The sequence below is a fragment of the Staurois parvus genome, unplaced genomic scaffold (assembly GCF_062004578.1).
Source record: "Staurois parvus isolate SC_StPar_1 unplaced genomic scaffold, SC_StPar_1.0 ptg001660l, whole genome shotgun sequence".
NCBI lineage: Eukaryota > Metazoa > Chordata > Amphibia > Anura > Ranidae > Staurois > Staurois parvus.
The window spans coordinates 61,802-82,549 of NW_028319456.1; the positions used below are offsets into that span (position 1 = coordinate 61,802).

Sequence of the window (20,748 nt, forward strand, 5' to 3'; positions counted from 1 at the left end):
TAGTATATGCAGGGGCGGACTGACCATTTGGAAACTCAGGCACTGCCCAAGGGCCCGGGATCAGTAGGGGGCCCCATGAGATGCCCCGGTACCTTTCATAGGCTTTTTTGGGTGTGGTTTGAGTATGGGCCAGGACACAGGGGCCCCATGATCCCCTATTGCCCGGGGGCCCCATGATTTGTCAGTCCACCCCTGAGTATATGCAGTATATGGAGTGTCAGAAAGGGTTGTTTATTCAGGAAAATAGTGTGCAGGATATCAAATAGGGCAGTATGTACAGGAAAAGTGTACAGAGGGCAAGATAGGGGACTGTATGTACAGAAGTGGAATGTCAGAAGGTATGACAAATGTAGAGCCTTCAGAGAGAAGTCAATAGAGGACCATAAAGACTTCCTGAAGGAGAACAACATCAGCTACAAGTGCAGCTTATTGACATCTCACTCAATGATTGTAAAGCCAGTGTAAAATGCACAGAATGTGAAAGCTCAGATCACAACACAGCTGTACACCCTGGGCCAGCCCTATGGACTTTACAATGCACTTACAGCACTAGTGAGCATGGTGGGGAGGAGGAACACACTGCTACAACTACAGCAGAAATCACTTCACAATGCACAGAGGTCTGCAAAGGAACCATAGGTGGCATGTCCTGCTTTAAAATCTGTCTAGTTAGCGTTTACCCAGCAGGCCAAAGCAACAAAGCCATCAAGCTTTATGCAATTCTTGATGATCAAAGTAACAAGTTGTTAACCTTCTTTGACATATTCAGCATTAAAGGTTCCAATGTTCCCTACTCCTTAAACTTGTGCAGGAATAATGGAGATGGCGGGGATGAGATCATCTGGCTACTTAGTCAAGTTTATTGGTGGATAAACATGCCTGTCCTTACCAACTCTTATTGAATGCAGTCAAATCCCTGATCACAGATCTAAAATTCCTACACCAGATGCAGTGGTTCTTCACCCAAATTTCAAAAGCATAGCACACTTGATACCAGAACTTGATCCTCAGGCTCAGTTAATCTCATTTCTTTGGAGAGATATGTTACGAGTCCATAAAGAAAGAGCTCAAATTAATGGTCCCCACAATGCTCCCTATGCTCAGAAGATATGCCTAGAATGAGTCATAAGAAAATGTCCGAAAGTGGGCCATCTTCGGGCCCACTGTAAAAATCAGCCGTGGGTCCCAGGAAGGTATAGGGGACACTCAACTAGGGGTGTGCCAAGTTTGGTGGCCCTGGGGTTCATGGTTTGGGACTGGCAGCCCAAAGACACCCTACCACGAATGACTGAGGAGTCCGAACTTAGTCCCATTATAAGTCTATTGGAGCTCGCAATAGGGTCACTTTGAGGGGCCACTGCTCGGAGACCCTGGGGGCTAGTAGCAACATTTTTGGGGCCCAAGTAGAGGAGACCCAGACTCGTGGAAATTGAGTCTCTACCACCATTGGTTCCGGAGAAAAATACCTTAAATTCCGGTACCGGTTGCTGGGGACCCACCGAACCTAGCACCATAAAACTCAGAACCAGTGTCTGCTCAACCCTTGGATACTCATGCACCGAGTTTGGGGTCAACTTGGGCAAGTTTGTGGTCAACTTTTCCCAGTTTGGGGAACTTGTACTGCTTGTAGTAGATATCTAGAGGTATCTCCGGTCCAAATTTGGGGTCTCTAGCCCCTTTTCTTCCAGTCGAGATTGGGTGGCCCCGCGCAGGAGCGTGTGGCCCCCGGTGGGTGCACCGCAGTGTGTCACCGCAGTGACAATGACCAAGACCATTTAGGGTGCACAGTTTTTCAAATAACAAAAGAGGCCAATCAGGTGGCAATGTCTTTTGATGGCAAACTCCTCTTAGAAATAATAGAGCAGGGACTAGTCAAAGATGACACAAACCGAGGTTACACCTTCCTGATAGTAGAGGACAAATACAAAGGTGCTTCTCTTCAGAAAACCAAGGATGAGAGTTCACTTTTCTTTCATGGAGAAAATCTTTGAGAACCGTCATGCAGAAATAGCTCCCACTGTTAAAGAAAGACTCTGATAAGTGCTGGTACCTACTGATATTTGGAGCGTACAACCCCAGGAAGATGGGTTAGATCTGAGTTGTATTTCACTTTAGTGCCAAATTCGAGGGTGTCTCCCTAAACAAAGTCCAGACCTCAATAACAAACTTCTGGGGGACTGTTACGCTATCGCAGAGATTCTGTTGCTTTCATAGCTGACATCCAACAGATGTTCCATTGCCTACTTGTCAGAGAGAAAGACAGAAACTTCTTGAGATTTCTCTGGTTTAGAGATAATGACCCCTCCAAAGACATCACTTAGTATCGCATGAGAGTACACATCTTCGGCAACAGCCCTTTTCTTGCAGTTGCTATCTATAGACTCAGACATTCCACTGTGGAGGGTCAGCCTGAGTATGGCTATAATGCTAGACAATTCATAGAAAAGGACGTGTATGTACAGTAGATGACTGTTTAAAATTTCTACCTTCCAATGAGTCTACAATTAGTCTCCTAAAAAGAGCACAACATATGTTAGCCTGCTCCAATCTCTGGCTTCACAAGATTGCTTCCAACAGTAAAGAAGTAATGGAAGCTTTCTATTCCCAAGATCACTCTAACGATCTAAGAGACTTCAGTTTAGGGACAGACCTTTTACCTGTACAACACAGTCTTGGTCTGTTATGGGACTTGACATCAGATACATTTACCTTTCAAATAAGCACAGAGGAAAAACTTTCACTCGCAGAGGTGTCTTTTTTATGATTAATAGCCTGTTTGATCCATTAGGATTTGCAGCCCATGTCACCATTCAAGGTAAAGCACTGCTTAGAGACTTAACCTGTGAAACATCTGACTGGGATGCCCCACTGCCCTTTGATAAAAGAAACTCTTGGGTAGAGTGGAGAAATTCTCTTACAGCTTTTTCTGATATGCACGTTTCACACCCATATGCCTCTGTTCACTCTACAGAAGTACAAAGCCAAAAACGTTGCATATTCTCCGATGCTTCTGTCACAGCAATAACTGCTTCTTAAAAGCTGTAGATGTTACAACATAATACCACATAAAGTTTGTCACGGGCAAAGCAAAACTGGCTCCACACCCTGAGCACACCATACCTAGACTCGAACTTTGTGCTGCGGTATTAGCTGTTGAACTAACCGAACGTATTGCATGAAAAATGGACATTGACCTTAACTATTCCAATTTCTACACCGACAGCAAGGTGGTGTTAGGTTACATCTATAATGAGACTAAACAATTCTATATTTATGTCAACAACAGAGTGCTAGGATTAAGGACACAACATGGTTTACAGGACCTGCATTCTTGTACAATACAGAGCAGATCAATCCTGATAGTGGCTTAGTTGAGCTAGTGGATCCAGACTCAAATGTTTTCATACATATTGTGAAGCACGACACATTTAGATATAATTCTGACTTATTTTCGTAACTGATCTATGCCTGGTGTGATGGAAGGAACTGATCTTCTCTATTCAAAGAGCTAATTTTGAGGATAACATGATAATGGGGACTCGAGAGTTAAAGTCCACTGTTTGTGTGTATAGCATTTGATTTCAACGAACATGCCTTGGGGGGGCATCTATGGTTTGCATGGTTCTTCTTCTTGGTATTCAGAGGAGCCTGCATGGTAGTCCTGAACTTCACGCATGCCTCCATGGGTGCTTGTCTTCCCCCCCTCATCATCATCATTGCTATTGTGCATAATAATAATAATAATATTCCTAGATTGTAAGCTCGAAAGAGCAGGGCCCTCGAACCCCTCGTGTATTGTATTGTTACTGTCTTGTCTCATATACTGTCCCCCTTGCTATTGTACAGCGCTGAGCAAACCCTTTGGCGCTATATAAATACTGTATAATAATAATAATAATATTATTTCTACACACACTCATTAACTACCCATACCGCATTGTGAAGATTCACACAGTTACCTCATCTCAAACAGATGTTGGAGGCCCAATTCAAATAACACTTGTACTCTCCTATCAGAGATGTATTGGATATGGAGAAGAGGATTTCATACTACCCCCCTAGGCAAAAATTCTTATATTTACAAACTTGGATCTCATGCAAATACTGAGACTTCAAGTCTTTGATGATGTCAAGGGAGAAAAACTGTCTCTTTTCCTGCTTCAACAGGGTTTGCAGAGCTCCAATTGCATATATTCCATTTACTACAGTATGTATGAGATTTGTAACTTTCAAATCTGAGGTACTCAATATCCAGGTACATCTCTGATGATCTAGAACAACTGTGAATGGTTGCATTGCACAGGCCATATATCTATATAGTTTACTGTTGACTTATTTTAAAGTAACAGATCATATGGGAAATTGTTGTTACCCCATCGTATTAAGCATAGATGATATGTTTCTAGTTCATTTAGTGTTATCGTTGATGCTTAAGCTGAGCAGGCAGGGTGGCTTTCATGCTGTGGTGCACTTATAGTTATTTGAGACAACCAGTCTACATTTTATAACGTCTATTGTGGTTGTCTACTGCTTTTCCACACCCCCCCCCCACAACATGGTAGGATTCTCTTAGGGAAACTATTGTCCCTTAGGGCATTTGCCAATGTTGACTTTCTCTGGAAAAATGTCTTCTTTCTTTTTTGAAGACCATTTGGATCTTACCAAGGTCTTTGCGGAGTAGTGGTTCTATTCCCCTCCCCCCTTTTTTTTACTCACGAAGCACGTGTCATTACATTGAAAGCTATTAGCATTCAAACCTGGATCAGGCGGATGCAATACAAGAGCCTTCTTCTCCTGTCCACGGATGCAGAGAATAGCTGCTACACTCTCTCCATGTAGCAGACCGGATGTTCCTTTCTTGTTCCCAGTGGCAGCTGTGAGGAAGAGCTGCCATGCAGTGTCCCATCCTGTCTTGAGACTCCTTGTTGCTCACCGCCCGGCTGAAACTAAGTACATTACTTTTGTCATTTATTTGTCGGTGTTGCTGATGGATGGATATAGGAGCTGCCTTACTGTTACTGCTGCTGTCTGGATATTGGGCTGTCTCTTGCTAGATATTGGGGATGTCTCTTGCTGGATATTGGGGATGTCTCTTGCTGGATATTGGAGCTGTCTCTTGATAGATATTGGGGATGTTGTTTGCTGGATATTGAGCTGTCTCTTGATGGATATTGGGGATGTCTCTTGCTGGATATTGAGCTGTCTCTTGATGGATATTGGGGATGTCTCTTGCTGGATATTGGGATGTCTCTTGCTGGATATTGGAGCTGTCTCTTGCTGGATTTTGGGCTACCACTTGTTGGATATTGTGGATGTCTCTTGCTGGATATTGGGTCTGTCTCTTTCTGGATATGGAGGATGTCTCTTGCTGGATATTGTGGATGTCTCTTGCTGGATATTGGAGCTGTCTCTTGATAGATATTGGGGATGCTGTTTGCTGGATATTGAGCTGTCTCTTGCTGGATATTGGGCATATCTCTTGCTAGATATTGGGCATGTCTCTTGCTGGATATTGGGCATATCTCTTGCTAGATATTGGGCATGTCTCTTGCTGGATATTGGCATGTCTCTTGCTGGATATTTGGATGTCTCGTGCTGGATACGGGGCCTGTCTCTTGCTGGATATTGAGGCTCTCTCTTGCTGGATATTGGGGCTGTCTCTTGCTGGATGTTGGGGCTGTCTCTTGCTGGATATCGGGCTACCACTTATTGGACATTGTGGATGTCTCTTGTGGATATTGGGGCTGTCTCTTGCTGGAAGCTGGACTGTCTCTTGCAAGCTGGACTGTCTCTTGCAGGATATTGGGGCTATCTTTTGCTGGATATTGGGGCTGTCTCTTTCTGAATATTGGGGCTGTCTCTTGCTGGATATTGGGACTGTCTCTTGCTGGATACAGGGACTGTCTCTTTCTGGATATTAGGCTCTGTCTTGCTGGATATTTGGTCTGTCTCTTGCTGGATATTGGGTCTGTCTCTTGCTGGATACGGGGGCTGTCTTTTGCTGGATACAGGGGCTGTCTTTTGCTGGATTCGGTGACTGTTTCTTGCTGGATACAGGGACTGTCTCTTGCTAGATACGGGTACTGTCTCTTGCTGGATACGGGGACTGTCTATTGCTGGATATCAGGCTCTGTCAATTGCTGGATGTCAGGCTCTGTCTTTTGCTGGATATTGGGGCTGTCCCTTGATGGATATGGGGGCTGTCTCTTGCTGGATCTTGGGGATGTCTCTTGCTGGATCTTGGGGCTGTCTCTTGCTGGATATTGGGGCTGTCTCTTGCTGGATATTAGGGCTGTCTCTTGCTTGATATGGGGCTGCTCTTTCTACATATGGGTTGGGAGTGCCTCTGAACTTACTTTAAGTCTTGGATATTTCTAATGTTTTGTACCTTTTACTACATTGCTTTTTTATTAACAAATTCCATACAAATTACTTGTATAGCCCCAAAATTATACTTGGTTCCCTGTTTTCTAAAGGGGCGGTGCTAGGGGGTGTGTGGGGGTGGAGACAAGGAGCAGTCCTAGGGGACAGTTCTAGGGACGGGAACAGGCATGACCGTGGAGAGGGGGGGTGAGTTCCTGCACATTTTCTCTGAGAAAAAAAGCCCTGAGTCTCATACTTACTATAAGGACACAGTAATGGTCTGATAAAAGGTGGAACCTGTCTTAACTGTTCATGTTTCTGATCCCTGTATGAGTCCAGGCTTTGCCTGTGGTGGTGGGCATACCCCCAGAAGTGTCTTCAGGGTCTGGCAAGAATATAAATGAACCATGGCCCTGGACCTGTATGAACCCTGCAGCTAACGACATGTTGCACTGAGTGCTGAAGTGTCCAAGCAGAATCCAGCGCCTAAAGAAACATTTCAGACCTTCCCATTAACCATGGTTCCGGTTCCCAAGGTATTACAGAGGTTGTACTAATTCTGATGCACTGCTTCTTTTGTCATACTAGAAGGCAATGAAAAGTTGATTGAAGATCTGATTAAAGAATTCAAAGTAAATGAGAACTAGTTAGGAATTTCTCCATAAGGGAAAAGATGCCCCACACTTACAGAACATGAGCAAAAAAACTGAGGTCTCATGGATTGGATTAGGGTTATAAGAATACGCCCAAGGGGGGGCAGTGTCAAATCATCTGAAGGTAACAGCCTTTAACCCAGGGTCCATGAATATCCAGAGTAGGTCCTGTACTGTAGGATAAAACTGTTTTACATGGGTAACTCAGAAAAGCGGAAAACATCTGAGTTAATGGTATTGACAGACTGCATCATATGTGTCCTTTGATATTGCCCATAGATCTATTTTTGATACCAATCAAATTTCTGGTGTTTTAGGAAGAAATGTAAGGAATTTAAAGATTGAATGGATAGATTGGTGCTTTCAGTACAGTACAGTAAATTGTATTATAGCTTTGCAGCTGATATATGGATATAATAGAATATAATAGGTATTTAACTTGTTCTATATTATTTATTTATTATAATAAAAATATTCTTTTCTAAGTATAATATTATACATATTTGCTGGACTTGACAGGTAATGTTAAAAAAATGCTATCATACATGAACAATCAAAAGGCTTTTATTAAAATACAGCAATGTTTAGCACATGTTAGTGTGCTGCTATTTGGTTAAAAAAATATTTATCTACTAACCCCAACAAATTTCCTCAGAAATTCTCTGGATGATTCTATGTCGGTATTGGACAGGTCAGAAAAATCCCCCATCATTCCTTCATCTGTTGCAGGAACATCCTTGTAGAAATTTCGTGCTCTAATATAAAACTGCTTCTCCCCATCAATCACTTCGCTTGTCATAGCAAATAGTTTCACTGTAAAAACAGGATAATGACTTTAGGACAAAGCACCATAAAAATCTTGATACTGAAAACAATTGCAAAGTATGAATTGATGACTTAGTTTGTATACTTACTTTCTGCTGTAGATATGATCACCTCAATTTAAAGAACACCTGAAGCCATATATTGGTTGCCACAATAACAATGTAGTCTGACCTCCCATATTCTTGCCTTTAAAGCTATGGCCACTGGAATATGGCTTGTTGCCGTATGGATTGATTTCTGTATAATGCACAGATTGGCTGCCTATGCCTCATGCAGAACTCTCATTTGGCCATGGATGGGAAGCAGCAGTTGTACATACTGCAATGGACCCTGTTCAATGGCAGCAAACAAAGGAGACCAGCCTTTAGGTCGAATTTAGGAGAACCTGTTTTGAAAGCAACAATATATAGAAAGTACATGAGAAACCACAGACCTTAGTAATCTCTATATAGTACGTCCATTGGACCTGATGTCCTAAAGTGTGAAGTGAGGTCAAGTAAAGTGAATCTGTGTTTTCGATAAACATCTAGTAATTTATGGGGATATTTAAAAATTTGAAGTACTCTGCACAGTGCTGAGACAAGGTCATCCAGCACCCAGGGCAGCAAAGATGCCAAACCGTGATTGGTAACGCACCCCCCCCCCCCCCAGTTTTTGACGTGCAAGTATAGAGGATCCTACACCCAGAAGTCATTCATTTGTCAAAATCTTGCAAACTTTGTAACAGAAGTAAGGTGACCCTATTCCTACAGTAAATCGTTACGCCCAGGGCAGTCGCTTCTTCTGCCAACCCCTTGTCCCGGCCCTGACTCTTCACATGATTGGATGACCGATGTGCACATGGGTTCTTTTCACTTCAATTTATTGCACTTCACACTTCAGTAAATCTGGTGCACTAACTATACATTAAAGAATATGTTACCGCAATATTTCATATTCCTGATATGTGTCTGTTGTACCATGCACTTGTATTAAAAAGTATCCTGTTCTCTTTTGCTTCCTTTGTGTGAAATAGTTGGTGATCCTGCCAGACCCCTGCTCTGCTATTTCATACTGACCACACTAGGACTGAGAGCACATCCTCCCCAGCGTGGTCAGTTTGACTGTGCTGGGAGAACAACCTGTCTGTCTTCCAGTGGCCATGACTTACGGTGATCTGTACCTCCACCACCACCACCACTGAACAGCACTTGGAAGATCAGTATACTGCTGCTTCCTCACCCCTAGCTCTCCAAGCCACTTATACAGATGATAACAGAGGTTGCGTGATCACTTCTAAAAAAAAAGAAAAAAACAGTATTTATAATATACATACAAACTATATTGCCAAATGTATTGAGACACCCCTCCAAATCATCAGATCCAAATGTTCCAATCACCTCTATGGCCACAGGTGTATAAAATCAAGCACCTTTGCATGCAGACTGCTTCTGCAAACATTTGTGAAAGAATGGGTTGCTCTCAGGAGCTCAGGGAATTCAAGCATGGTACCATGATAGGCAATAAATTCATCTGTGAAATTTCCTTGCTACTAAATATTCCACGGTCAACTGTTAGTGGTATTATAACAAAGTGAAAGCAACTGGGAACAACTGCCATGAAGTGGTATGCCATGTAAGATGACAGAGCGGGGTCAGCACATGCTGAATCAGTGTGCAGAAGTCACCAACTGTCTGCAGTCAATAGCTAAAGACCTCTAAACTTTGTATGGCCTTCAGATTAGCACAATAACAGTGCATAGAGAGCTTCATGGAATGGGTTTCCATGGGTGAGCAGCTGCATCCAAGCCTTACATCACCATGTGCAATGCAAAGCATCGGATGCAGTGGTGTAAAGCATGCTGCCACTAGACTCTGGAGCAGTGAAGACGTGTTCTCTGCAGTGACGAATCATGCTTCTCTGTCTGGCAATCCGATGGACATGTCTGGGTTTGGCAGTTGTCAAGAGAACAGTACTTGACTGACTGCATTGTGGCAAGTGTAAAGTTTGGTGGAGGGGGGATATGGTGTGGGATTGTTTTTCAGGGGTTGGGCTTGGTCCCTTAGTTCCAGTGAAGGGAACTCTTAAGGTGTCAGCATACTAAGACATTTTGGACAATTTTATGCTCCCAACTTGGTGAGAACAGTTTGGGGATGGCCTCTTCCTGTTCCAACATGACTGCACGCCAGTGTACAAAGCAAGGTTCAAAAAACATGGATGAGCAAGTTTGGAGTGGAGGAACTTGACTGGCCTGCACAACCCGACCTGTCCTGTCCTCAACCCAATAGAACAAATTTGGGATGAATTAGAGCAGAGACTGCGAGCCAGGCCTTCTCGTCCGACATCAGTGCCTGACCTCACAAATGCACTTCTGGAAGATTGGTCAAATATTCCCATAGACACACTCCTAAACCTTGTGGACAGCCTTCACAGAAGAGTTGAAGCTGTTATAGCTGCAAAGGGTGGGCCAACTCAATATTGAACCCTATGGACTAAGACTGGAATGCCATTAAAGTTCATGTGCATATAAAGGCAAGCTTCCCAAGACATATTCCAGTGAAGCCAAGTTTTTGAGTAGGCCTCATGTCTGTTTTGTGCTGAAAGTATTCCATTTTAATCACCTCTTCTACTTTGAAAAGCGAAAGTGTGATAGGAGGGGGATGTGGATCTTTCCATTGTAAGGTAAAGCGCAATTTGGCAGTATTAAACAAGTGGCGCAAGATTGATTTGCTGTATGTTTTTTCGGAAATAATATAGTATATATTTATATACACAAACATTTGACTTTCATTTCAATTTTAAACTGCATTGGTTGTTTTACAAGGTAAGGGTTCACGTTCACGTAATTGTGCCTCATCATTGGTATCAGTGGGAGGAATAGCACCTCATTGTTGGTATCAGCAGAATTAATAGTGCCCCCTTTGTTGGTATCAGTGGGAGGAATAGTTCCCAATTGTTGATATCAGTGGCAGGAATAATGCCCCATTGTTGGTATCAGTGGCAGGAATACTGCCCCATTGTTGGTATCAGTGGGAGGAATAGTGCCCCATTGTTGGTGTTAGTGAAAGACACAGTACTCCATCAGTGGTGTCAGTGGGAGGAATAGTTCCCCCAGGGCAGGATAAAGGCACGCAAAAGGCTAAATCCAGCCCCTAGGCCACAATTTGGAGACAACTAATCTATAACATTCATGAAAAAATTACTTAAATCTGAACTCCAAGTAGACATAAATGACAGTTCTGTATTCAGTCTTATAGGATTCTCCGCGATTCTATGGTCTACTTTCCTGGGCACAATGCTTGATAGGCTTTAGAGCCATAGTATTATATTGGTGAATTGGTTGCAAAGTAGATCACCAGGTCTTTCCCAAACCCTCTCCAATTGCTCAGGCTTGGGGCAGGCACACATACTTTTTTTTTAAGTCCGCAAACGTGCAACTATATCGAAAAAACCCGTAAGTGTCCGCAAAAAAGTGCAAGTGCAAAACACCACACGAAAAACGTGCACTTAGGGGTGTGCTGTGTCCTACCCCTAAAGGGGCTTGGACCGCTGTCCCTGATCCCCCGGGGCACGAAGCTCCTGACGGGGACTAGGTTCCCACTTGGTCCTCCTGGCCAAAAGGCCTGGTGGACCACCGTTCCCTATGCCAAGCCGAAGCCGGACATTCAGTACTAGGCAAGGGGACTCTCCCGAAGAAGAGTCCTCTAGGGATCAGGGGAGGAAGGAACCGTATGGCCACACATCCTCCCCCTAGACTTCAGGGTAGGCCCGAGGACCCACACCCTCCATCCGTGAAAACACACACATAAGGCAAAGAAAAAGTGACAAACGTGGGAGTGATAATAAATAAATAAATAAATAAATAAGAAAAGTAAGAAAATAATAAAAATGGTACCGTGCCGAAATGTGCACAGACCAGGCCCTGAGGCCCGTAGCAAAAATTGCCCTGGACTTAGCCAAAAGGCCTGGTCCTTAGGGCGCTGTGCAAAAAGATGTGTAAAAACAGTGGCCGAGTGTCATCTTCACACCGTGGGGTCCCACACCCAAGTGTTACTAGTGACACCCCTGAGCGCGTCTCCTCAGGGGGCACTGAGTTTGCGGACTTTTTGCCTCCCCAGCCCCTGGCCAGACCAAGGTAGCATGTTCAGATCAGGAGGTACTGGGTCTTTCCAGTCTTCCCAGAGGAATTACTCCCAAGGCCCCAGAACGAATCATGGCGCTCCCTGGTTTCTGTCCCTCCGGTACTAGCCTTCCGGACCCCATCATACCAGTGAGGGTACTATACAACAACCATCCCCGTAAACTAGAATGGTCGGGAGCACCCCCACTGGACACTGATAAGAACAGATACTACACTTGATCTTAGCCAAAAGCGACATACTGGGGCAGGCACACATACTAGGGCAAAATAACCTACTAGCGTGTCTTTGAAGTGTGGGAAGAAAGCACAGTAACTGCGGGAAAACCCAGGCAAACACAGGGAGAACATACAAACTCCATGAAGATAGTGGCTGCGATTCGAATCAAGGACCCCATCGCTGCAAGGTATACAGTAAGTGCTAACCACTAAGCCACAGTCTCTTGCAATCCCCTATTCAGCAGTACTCAGAGAAAGAGGGGCAGGATTGGGATCTAATCAGGTGTAATGCATGCAAATATGCTGACAAGCAATATGCTGATAATAGGAGAAGGGAGAGTAAGGAAGACATAACCTCAATCAGTCTGTTGGGGCTTTTTCATTGTCCGTCCTTTGAAGGCTGGGTGTGCAGAGATGATATCACTATTTTCCTTTTAGGTCTTGTTAATACCATGTGTTTAAGCAGCATTTATTCAGCATTTAAAAAAGCCTTATAACCACCCTTCAATGCCTGCCATGAATATTACAACAATGAGCTACACAGGAGCAGTAGCATTTCGTTGTGTTGTACTGTGTTAAAATATTAGCAGCATGGGGCCAAGCCGTGTGTATATACTTTTGTGTTTCAGCATTCTGAGTGGAGTTAGTGTTTACCAACATCTCACTTTGCCTTCTCTTGTCAGCAAGCTTACACTGTACAAAATACAGTACTGTGTGATGCAGTATAATCTAATCTGACATTTCCATTCCATTCTTGGTGCTTGTTCTTCCCATCTCATGGTCTTGCTATTCCATGGATAACAGTAAAGTAACATAAGGAAAGATTTGGGTACTTACTGTATACTAGTGCTTTTATATTATTAATAAATATACCAATTTTTAATGAATATACACTTAATTTGTGATCTGGTATTATCTGTCCAGACTTAGTGATATAGTGCACTTTTCCTTTTCTGCTGAAGGTGCTCAGAGCTGGCTCCATAGTTGTCTTTGGGAATTAAAGAGGAACATTTGTTTTTGTGTTTAACACAAAAGTGATACTAAAGGTTCATTTTTTTTTACCTGCTCTGTGTAATGGTTTTTCACAGAGAAGCATGGATCCTCCCCTTCTCTGGTCCCTCGCAGGCTCTCCTGGCTCCATCTTTCTGTCGGGTGCTCCCATAGCAAGAAGCATGCTATGGGAGCATCCCCTGCTCCGCGTGTCCATTCACACATGGAGGCGTGGCTTGGCCCTGCCCACTCTCTCCTCATTGGATGACTGGCTGTGATTGACAGCAGTGGGAGCCAATGGCTCCCTCTTTCTGTCTCAACCAATGAAGAGGCAGAGACCCAGGACAGCCAGGGCTGTCGTACACATCGTTGGATCACGATGGGACTCAGGTAAGTATTGCGGGGCTGGGGGCACTACTGCACACAGAAAGTTTTTTACTTTCAGGCATAAAATGCATGAAACCTTGAGCCTTTATAACCGCTTTAAAGTCAGCTGCTGCAAATACTGTAGCTGCTGACTTTTAAAAATAAGGAACTTACCAGTGTCTGGAGTCCATTGCTGTCTTCCTGCTGCCAGTGTTCATCTTACTGCTGCAAGTCCCCAGCACCATCTCGGATATAGGAGCCAGTTGTGGCTTCCTGCAGACATATGACATGACCCAGGAGGCTGCGGGAGTGGTGGGAGTAGGGTAAACAATGACATCCAATCAGTCTGATGAGGTTTGCAGAAGTGAGAATAGGTACTGATAAAAATCTTTACTTGCTGTAATGCTGTAACTGTAATTCAGTTACAGGTTGTGGGGAGGGAGCATCCCAGTGTTACTTTGCTTTTTGAGTGGAATTTCATTTAATTTATACAAGCACAGACGGTGCAATGAACTTTACACAAGGAAGATACTGTCCGTGTTAATCAGTACTGCTTAGACCTTAAAGAAAGGGTGCACCACAAAAGCTTTTCCAGAAAATTTGGATGTTAGTTATTATAAAGGAAGGAAGATGACAACATTGTGGCAGGCTCTGGCTGTGGGATGCAGGGAAGTATACATATGATAGTAGCAGGGGGAGGGCTACTTTAGGCCAGGAGGGAAGTAGGCATAAAAGATTAGTCCATTTTGTGTAAAAGTGCATTTATCCTTTAAGGAATGGGTCCATTTGTAATCTCTATAGGGATGCCACAGAGATACTTGAAAAGCTAACTTGTGAAACCTTATAAAGGGATTTTGTTTTGCTTCCTGTATTCTCTTATCATATTATTTACTGTGCTACAAGCAAGAGTGTAAAAGACACATAGAAAACTCAGCACAATCGTTTTTAAAAAAAATGAAACTTCCATTACATGTGTTTTTTTGCATGTAGTCTTCAGGAGTAAGGCAGTGAGTAACTCAGTGAGTAAAACACAGTATCTGTAGTGCAGGATTCAGAAGAGCGTAAGACAGAGAGTGCAGAGCTCAGGAGTACGTAGCTCACAGTGTTCAAGATTCAGAAGAGTAAAGCAGAGAGTGCAGAGCTCAGGAGTATGTAGCTCACAGTGTTCAGAAGAGAGTAAAGCATAAAGTGCAGAGCTCAGGAGTGCGTAGCTCACAGTGTTTAGGGTTCAGAAGAGAGTAAAGCAGAGAGTGCAGAGCTCAGGAGTATGTACCTCCTAGTGTTCAGGGTCCAGAAGAGAGTAAAGCAGAGAGTGCAGAGCTCAGGAGTGCGTAGCTTACAGTGTTCAGGGTTCAGAAAAGAGTAATAAAGAGAGGGCAGAGCTCAGGAGTATGTAGCTCACAATGTTCAGGGTTCAGAAGAGAGTAAAGCAGAGATTGCAGAGCTCAGGAGTGCGTAGCTCACAGTGTTCAGGGTTCAGAAGAGAGAAAAGCAGAGAGTGCAGAGTTCAGGAGTATGTACCTCCCAGTGTTCAGGGTTCAGAAGAGAGTAAAGCAGAGAGTGCAGAGCTCAGGAGTGCGTAGCTTACAGTGTTCAGGGTTCAGAAAAGAGTAATACAGAGAGGGCAGAGCTCAGGAGTATGTAGCTCACAGTGTTCAGGGTTCAGAAGAGAGTAAAGCAGAGATTGCAGAGCTCAGGAGTATGTACCTCCCAGTGTTCAGAGTTCAGAAGAGAGTAAAGCAGAGAGTGCAGAGCTCAGGAGTATGTACCTCCCAGTGTTCAGGGTTCAGAAGAGAGTAAAGCAGAGAGTGCAGAGCTCAGGAGTGCGTAGCTTACAGTGTTCAGAAAAGAGTAATACAGAGCTCAGGAGTATGTAGCTCATAGTGTTCAGGGTTCAGAAGAGAGTAAAGCAAAGATTGCAGAGCTCAGGAGTGCGTAGCTCACAGTGTTCAGGGTTCAAAAGAGAGTAACACAGAGAGGTCAGAGCTCAGGAGTACATAGCACACAGTGTTCAGGGATCAGAAGAGAGTAAAGCAGAGTGCAGAGCTCAGGAGAACGTAGCTCACAGTGTTCAGGGTGTAGAAGAGAGTAACACAGAGAGTGCAGAGCTCAGGAGTGTGTAGCTCACAGTGTTCAGAGTTGAGAAGAGTGTAAAGGAGAGAGTGCAGTGCTCAGGAGTGCGTAGCTCACAGTGTTCAGGGTGTAGAAGAGAGTAACACAGAGTGCAGAGCTCAGGAGTGTGTAGCTCGCAGTGTTCAGAAGAGTGTAAAGGAGAGAGTGCAGAGCTCAGGAGTGCGTAGCTCAAAGTGTTCAGGGTTCAGAAGAGAGTAAAGCAGAAAGGGCAGAGCTCAGGAGTGCGTAGCTCACAGTGTTCAGGGTTCAGAAGAGAGTAACAGAGAGAGGGCAGAGTTCAGAAATGAAGGTGACAGAATGCAAGTCTCAGGAGTGTGTAACGCACAGAATGCAGGGGGCAGGAGTGACATGTACAATGGAACTGCCTTTAGACATTAACTCTAGTGGCAGAAGAAAACCTCTAAACACTGCAAAAAAAACATGTATTTAGTGCTTGAACGTTTATTCATTTTATTAGCCTTGCCAATTAAGTGAACAAATGCCAAAGTGCCAAACACGACTAGCGCTTAGGCACGTTTACACAAGTTTTTGCCGTGTTTGGCATTTTTTGGCCAAAACGTTCCTCTCCTGAATGCGATTCTTCTGCATTCATCTGCATTCAGGAGAGGGACGTTTAACTACCCATAATTTCTGCTGCTGCATGGGCACATAGGCTTTTATTGAGCTGAGTTCAGGGGCTTTGGGAAAAAACTCATGTTTAGGAGCAGAGGTGCATGAGGCCTTATGTGACCTAGTTGTCTGTGCAGTAGCATTATAATACTTGACAGAACATACAGTAAGTGTTTTGATTTTTGAGTAAACACGTTCTGGATGTTACTGTTCCCCCTATCAGTTGGGAGAGCAGTCCATCTAGTAGGGGTGGCAATAGAATCTATCAAGAATGATAGGATTTAATGTTTCTAGGATTTCCTTAACTGAAAGGTGTGCTGTCACCTGGTGCAAAGTAATCAGTAGGTAGTCAGATTACTGAAAGGGGCTGGGTATGACCCAGCTGTCGTAATTCATATCAGGACTATTGGCATAATACATGGAACGATCCTGAAAAATCAACTAGACTGCAAGTTGAACTTAAGGACATTTAGGGTCTTAAGCTGGCCATATATTATGCAATTTTCTTTCCTTTAACCATGGGTTGAAGGAAAGAAATCCACTCAATTTCCACATCAACATAGTTAGTCCCTCCTGCTGCGCTATTGTATTCTAACAGTGAGCCATCAGAATAGAACAATCACTGCTATAGCCAACGTCAGTGATCATACAAAAAACCCAGCAGGCTGGTTGTACTGAAATTGATCAATAGATCGACTTCAGTACAACCAGGCCGCCCATAGATGGATTAAAATTCAGCCACTTTCTGAATAGCAGGTATGGATTTAAGTTTCCTAAGCACTGAGCTGACTTGTTTATTGATAAACAAAATATACGCTAAAGTACCTCTACACTACATAACCTGAAATTATGTAGGTCTGATGTGCTGGGGAGACATTTATGAGAAGACTGGAGGAATTTACTGTGTTACATATCAATATTAAAACACAGCTCCAGGATAGTATCGGCAATCTAAATGCAAAATTGAATGGTGGTCTGTTCACAAATGAAAGAAATTCAACATGTAACATGGGAGAGCTTGAAGTCTTCGTGCACAAAGAACACTATGGTGTCTATTTTTATATGCTTTCACACAAGATTCTCAAAACTTTCACTCAGGATTCACACATTCCCCAATTGAAACCAATTAAAATGTCTGAAAGTTGTGTGATCTTTGTGAGAAAACAATAATCTAATTGACACAGAAATATCATGGTGTGATTCTTTACATGCGCTGTCAATCAAATTGACTTTTTCTCTGAGGGAGCAAGCAAAAGAATTGGACAAAGGGGACCTGTGAATATAGAATAGTTGTACTTTGCAAAAATGTTTAACACAGATCTTCAAAGATGACTAATGTGTAAGACCTTTAAAGCTAGGTAGTTCAATCTGTAAATGGATAGAAAACTAATCATAGCAAATGGAAGATCCACTTTCTACCAGGCCACTGCCCCCCAACACAAATGGCTTAAAATAGCATTTTGTAGAAAAACTATGAGCCCTCACCAAAAAAAATAACCTTTGCCCAGGCCCTCGACGTTTCTGGGAGGCATGGGTGACATCACTGTGCCTCTTGGCAGAGGTTGGAGCCTGAAATCTGGTGAGAATGCATTTGTGTAATGGGTTGAAGTGCATTCTCACATGATTCATAGCTCCCAGCTCTTCTGGTAGGCACGGCGATATCACCCATGTCTTCCGAAAGTGTCGGAGGCCAGGGCCAAGGTTTTTTTGAGTGAATGGTTTGTTTACAGATAGTTATTTTATAACTATTTGGGTTGGGGTGACAAGGACTGGAAAAAAGCAGACCAACTGTTTTCTATAAAAAATGTAAAGTATAAGTAAATCCTAACAATTAAAATCTCATATTTGCTCACTTTTGGTTTATTTAATAAACCACTGAAAGCATTTTGTTATATCGGTTTGATAAGTTAAAAAAATATCTGTTGTCAGAAATTCAGATCTGTCCTGTGTCCTCTTCATACTTTCTCTGTTACCTCCTAGTCCGTGTGATGGGCTATAGAACGATTAGCCTTCATGTTGTGGAAATCTAAGAGTGGGAATAGTTGAGTGGTTTAGCAAAATACAATGGGCTGGGATGACAGCACAGTCCATAAAACTGCTTTGTGTTGTCAATCCACAACAGGATTTAAGAGATGAGTGTATTTCCAGCAGATCAACAGGTATTTCACTGTACTTGCAGGGTATTTAAAGGCATAAAACATGAGAAATGTGCATGTAGTGCATAAAATAAACCAAATTTTTTTTTCACTTGCATTGACATTTGCTTGGAAGCCTGACTCTGGGCACTAGAAAATTACTCTTACAATGGGGTCTCCCCACATTGTAAGGGTTAAATACTTCTTCCATACTGTGCAACCAATTTCCATAAGCCTTTTCTCTATGGTGCTGTGGCTCATGCTCCCAATTTGATGTCATCATTTAACAATACAAAGACCAATAGCCCTGCACTGTATTGGAGGACAGTGAGGGCCAACCCACAATCCAGAGCATTGGAGAGAAGAGATGAGCACCAGAAACCTGCAGGAAGAATAGGTTAAGTATTACGGCTTATTCCTCTACCCCTAGCCTTAGCGAGCATTAAACACTTGCAGTGCAAAGAGGATTAGGGGGTGCTCACTGCAAGAGTATTTTTTTTAACCATGGAGTTCAGTTCTAAAGACTGTTTTCAGAGAGAAGTTGTTAATGATTCATATTCTGAATAGTTTAAGATAGTTAGTGGTGGATTGCATAATGCATAATTTATGGGAGTTCATTTCTTTGCATATCAAACAGAATTTTGCTTCTACTGCTCTTTCATTGGATAATGAAAATCTATGTTCTGTTTTCTATTTGAAACACATGATGGGCTTTACTTTCCAACTGGATTCACAAGCATATCCTGGGCTTACGTTCATGAAATTACATTCACTCTAAAATCGGATGTTAAAAGCAAACTAAATTTTGAAGTCCTTTTGAACAAGATTCATCCAGTCATTGAATGTACAAAGAGTTTTCATACAAACATTTGTACGAAAATCTACTAGTGTATGGCCAGCTTTAAGGTTAGTATTACAGTGCCAGTTGAGGATGTCATATGGGTTATATGTTTGTTGTGGATCAGGGAAAATTTTAAATCTTAATTTTATGATATTAAAATTTTTCATTTAAGATTATTCTTTCAACAAGTGAATGTTTTCACTTCTCTGGTGTTAATCACGCTTTTAATCGAATGGAGATTGGAGACACTTCAAGGATAAGTTTCCATAAAAAATAATAAATGCACATTTTTTTGCAGATAAAAAATGTGCATTTATTATTTTTTGTGTTAGCCTGTAAAGTATTGCACTAGCAATCAGCAGATCGCTGATGCCATGCAAGTCTCCTGCAGATTGTCAGTGTAACTGCTTGCTCGTACATCCCATATGGGCAAGCCAATACTTCTGACAGGAAGACTCAATGAACTACCACAGCACTCACAGTGCCTTGGTAGTTCATTGAGGACTATAAGCCGACAGCCGTTAAGGCTATCGGAACTTGTAGTTCATTCATTCACAGCGCAGTGTGAATAATGTGGCAGTGTGGACGGAGCCCCACACAGCTTCACTGTTCTTGAAAAGTGACGGCTAGTATGGGGAACTTCTCCCCATACTTCTATCATGGGGGGGTGGGGAATCGGGCAACGGCTGCAGGATCGGGAACATGTTATATGTTCCACCCTAAAAATGGGTGGAACATGTAACATGTTCCCAAAGGTAAATTTATCCTTTAAAATGGATTAATTTATCTATCTAAGCAGAAGCATTTGAATAGCCTTGGGAAAACATGGGGTTGCCAAAGTGCTACAGTACGGGCAAGTGAGATGTGGTTACTGAAATATTTCTTATCTGCCATTTCACAAAATATATATATTATAGGTTTGTTATTTTTTTTCAACAACTAGGAGGGAGCCTTGAGCAAAGATTAATAATGGATAAAAAAGCAAAGGAGTATGCTTCACATTGGGTCCACTGTTATTGTTCGCCAAGAGGCAAGTTGAGTAATTTTAGATACATAGTAATATTTTTAATTAGTAAGACTTATTTCTCCCTGTGCCTTGGCACAGAGCAGTATACTTTAGTCAGGGGCATATTTGCCGTGAGGGCAAATATGGGCAGCATTATACAGGGGTGCAGCAATACCCCCCAGACAGAAGGGACACTGTGGGTGTCAGCAGCATGGCCTACCATCCGGGCGGGGTGGGGGGGACAGCCGAGCTAGCACACAAGTATGGGGACCAGTTGCAGAGGAAGGCAGAGTGATAGGTGGATCCTCAGCTACACCTCCTGGACTGATCCTGACACCATGTGGAGGAGCTGCTGCTGGACAGGTAAGAGCTTTGAGGACTAGTGCTTCCCCGTTACTGTCACACTGCCCCCACCTGTCCTGCTGCCCCCTGTCACACTGCCCCTACCTGTCATTTTGACCCCCCGTCATGCTGCCCCCACCTGTCACGCT

At 43.2% G+C, this 20,748-nt stretch overlaps 1 protein-coding gene across 2 annotated transcripts in view; it reads right to left on the reverse strand.

The window, feature by feature from the left end:
- The window catches only part of NTMT2 (N-terminal Xaa-Pro-Lys N-methyltransferase 2), a 74,133-nt gene that overhangs the window by 20,315 nt on the left and 33,070 nt on the right, over window positions 1-20,748 (reverse strand). Inside the window, exons 2-3 of one of the 2 annotated variants that reach the window (XM_089663320.1) lie at window positions 7,931-8,226; window positions 7,654-7,829 (exon numbers count right to left, since the gene is read on the reverse strand). In XM_089663320.1, coding sequence (XP_089519446.1) covers window positions 7,654-7,829; window position 7,931 — 177 coding nt within the window. In that variant the 5' untranslated portion in view covers window positions 7,932-8,226. The remainder of the gene's footprint in view (window positions 1-7,653; window positions 7,830-7,930; window positions 8,227-20,748) is intronic. The other variant, XM_089663319.1, reaches the window with a different exon arrangement.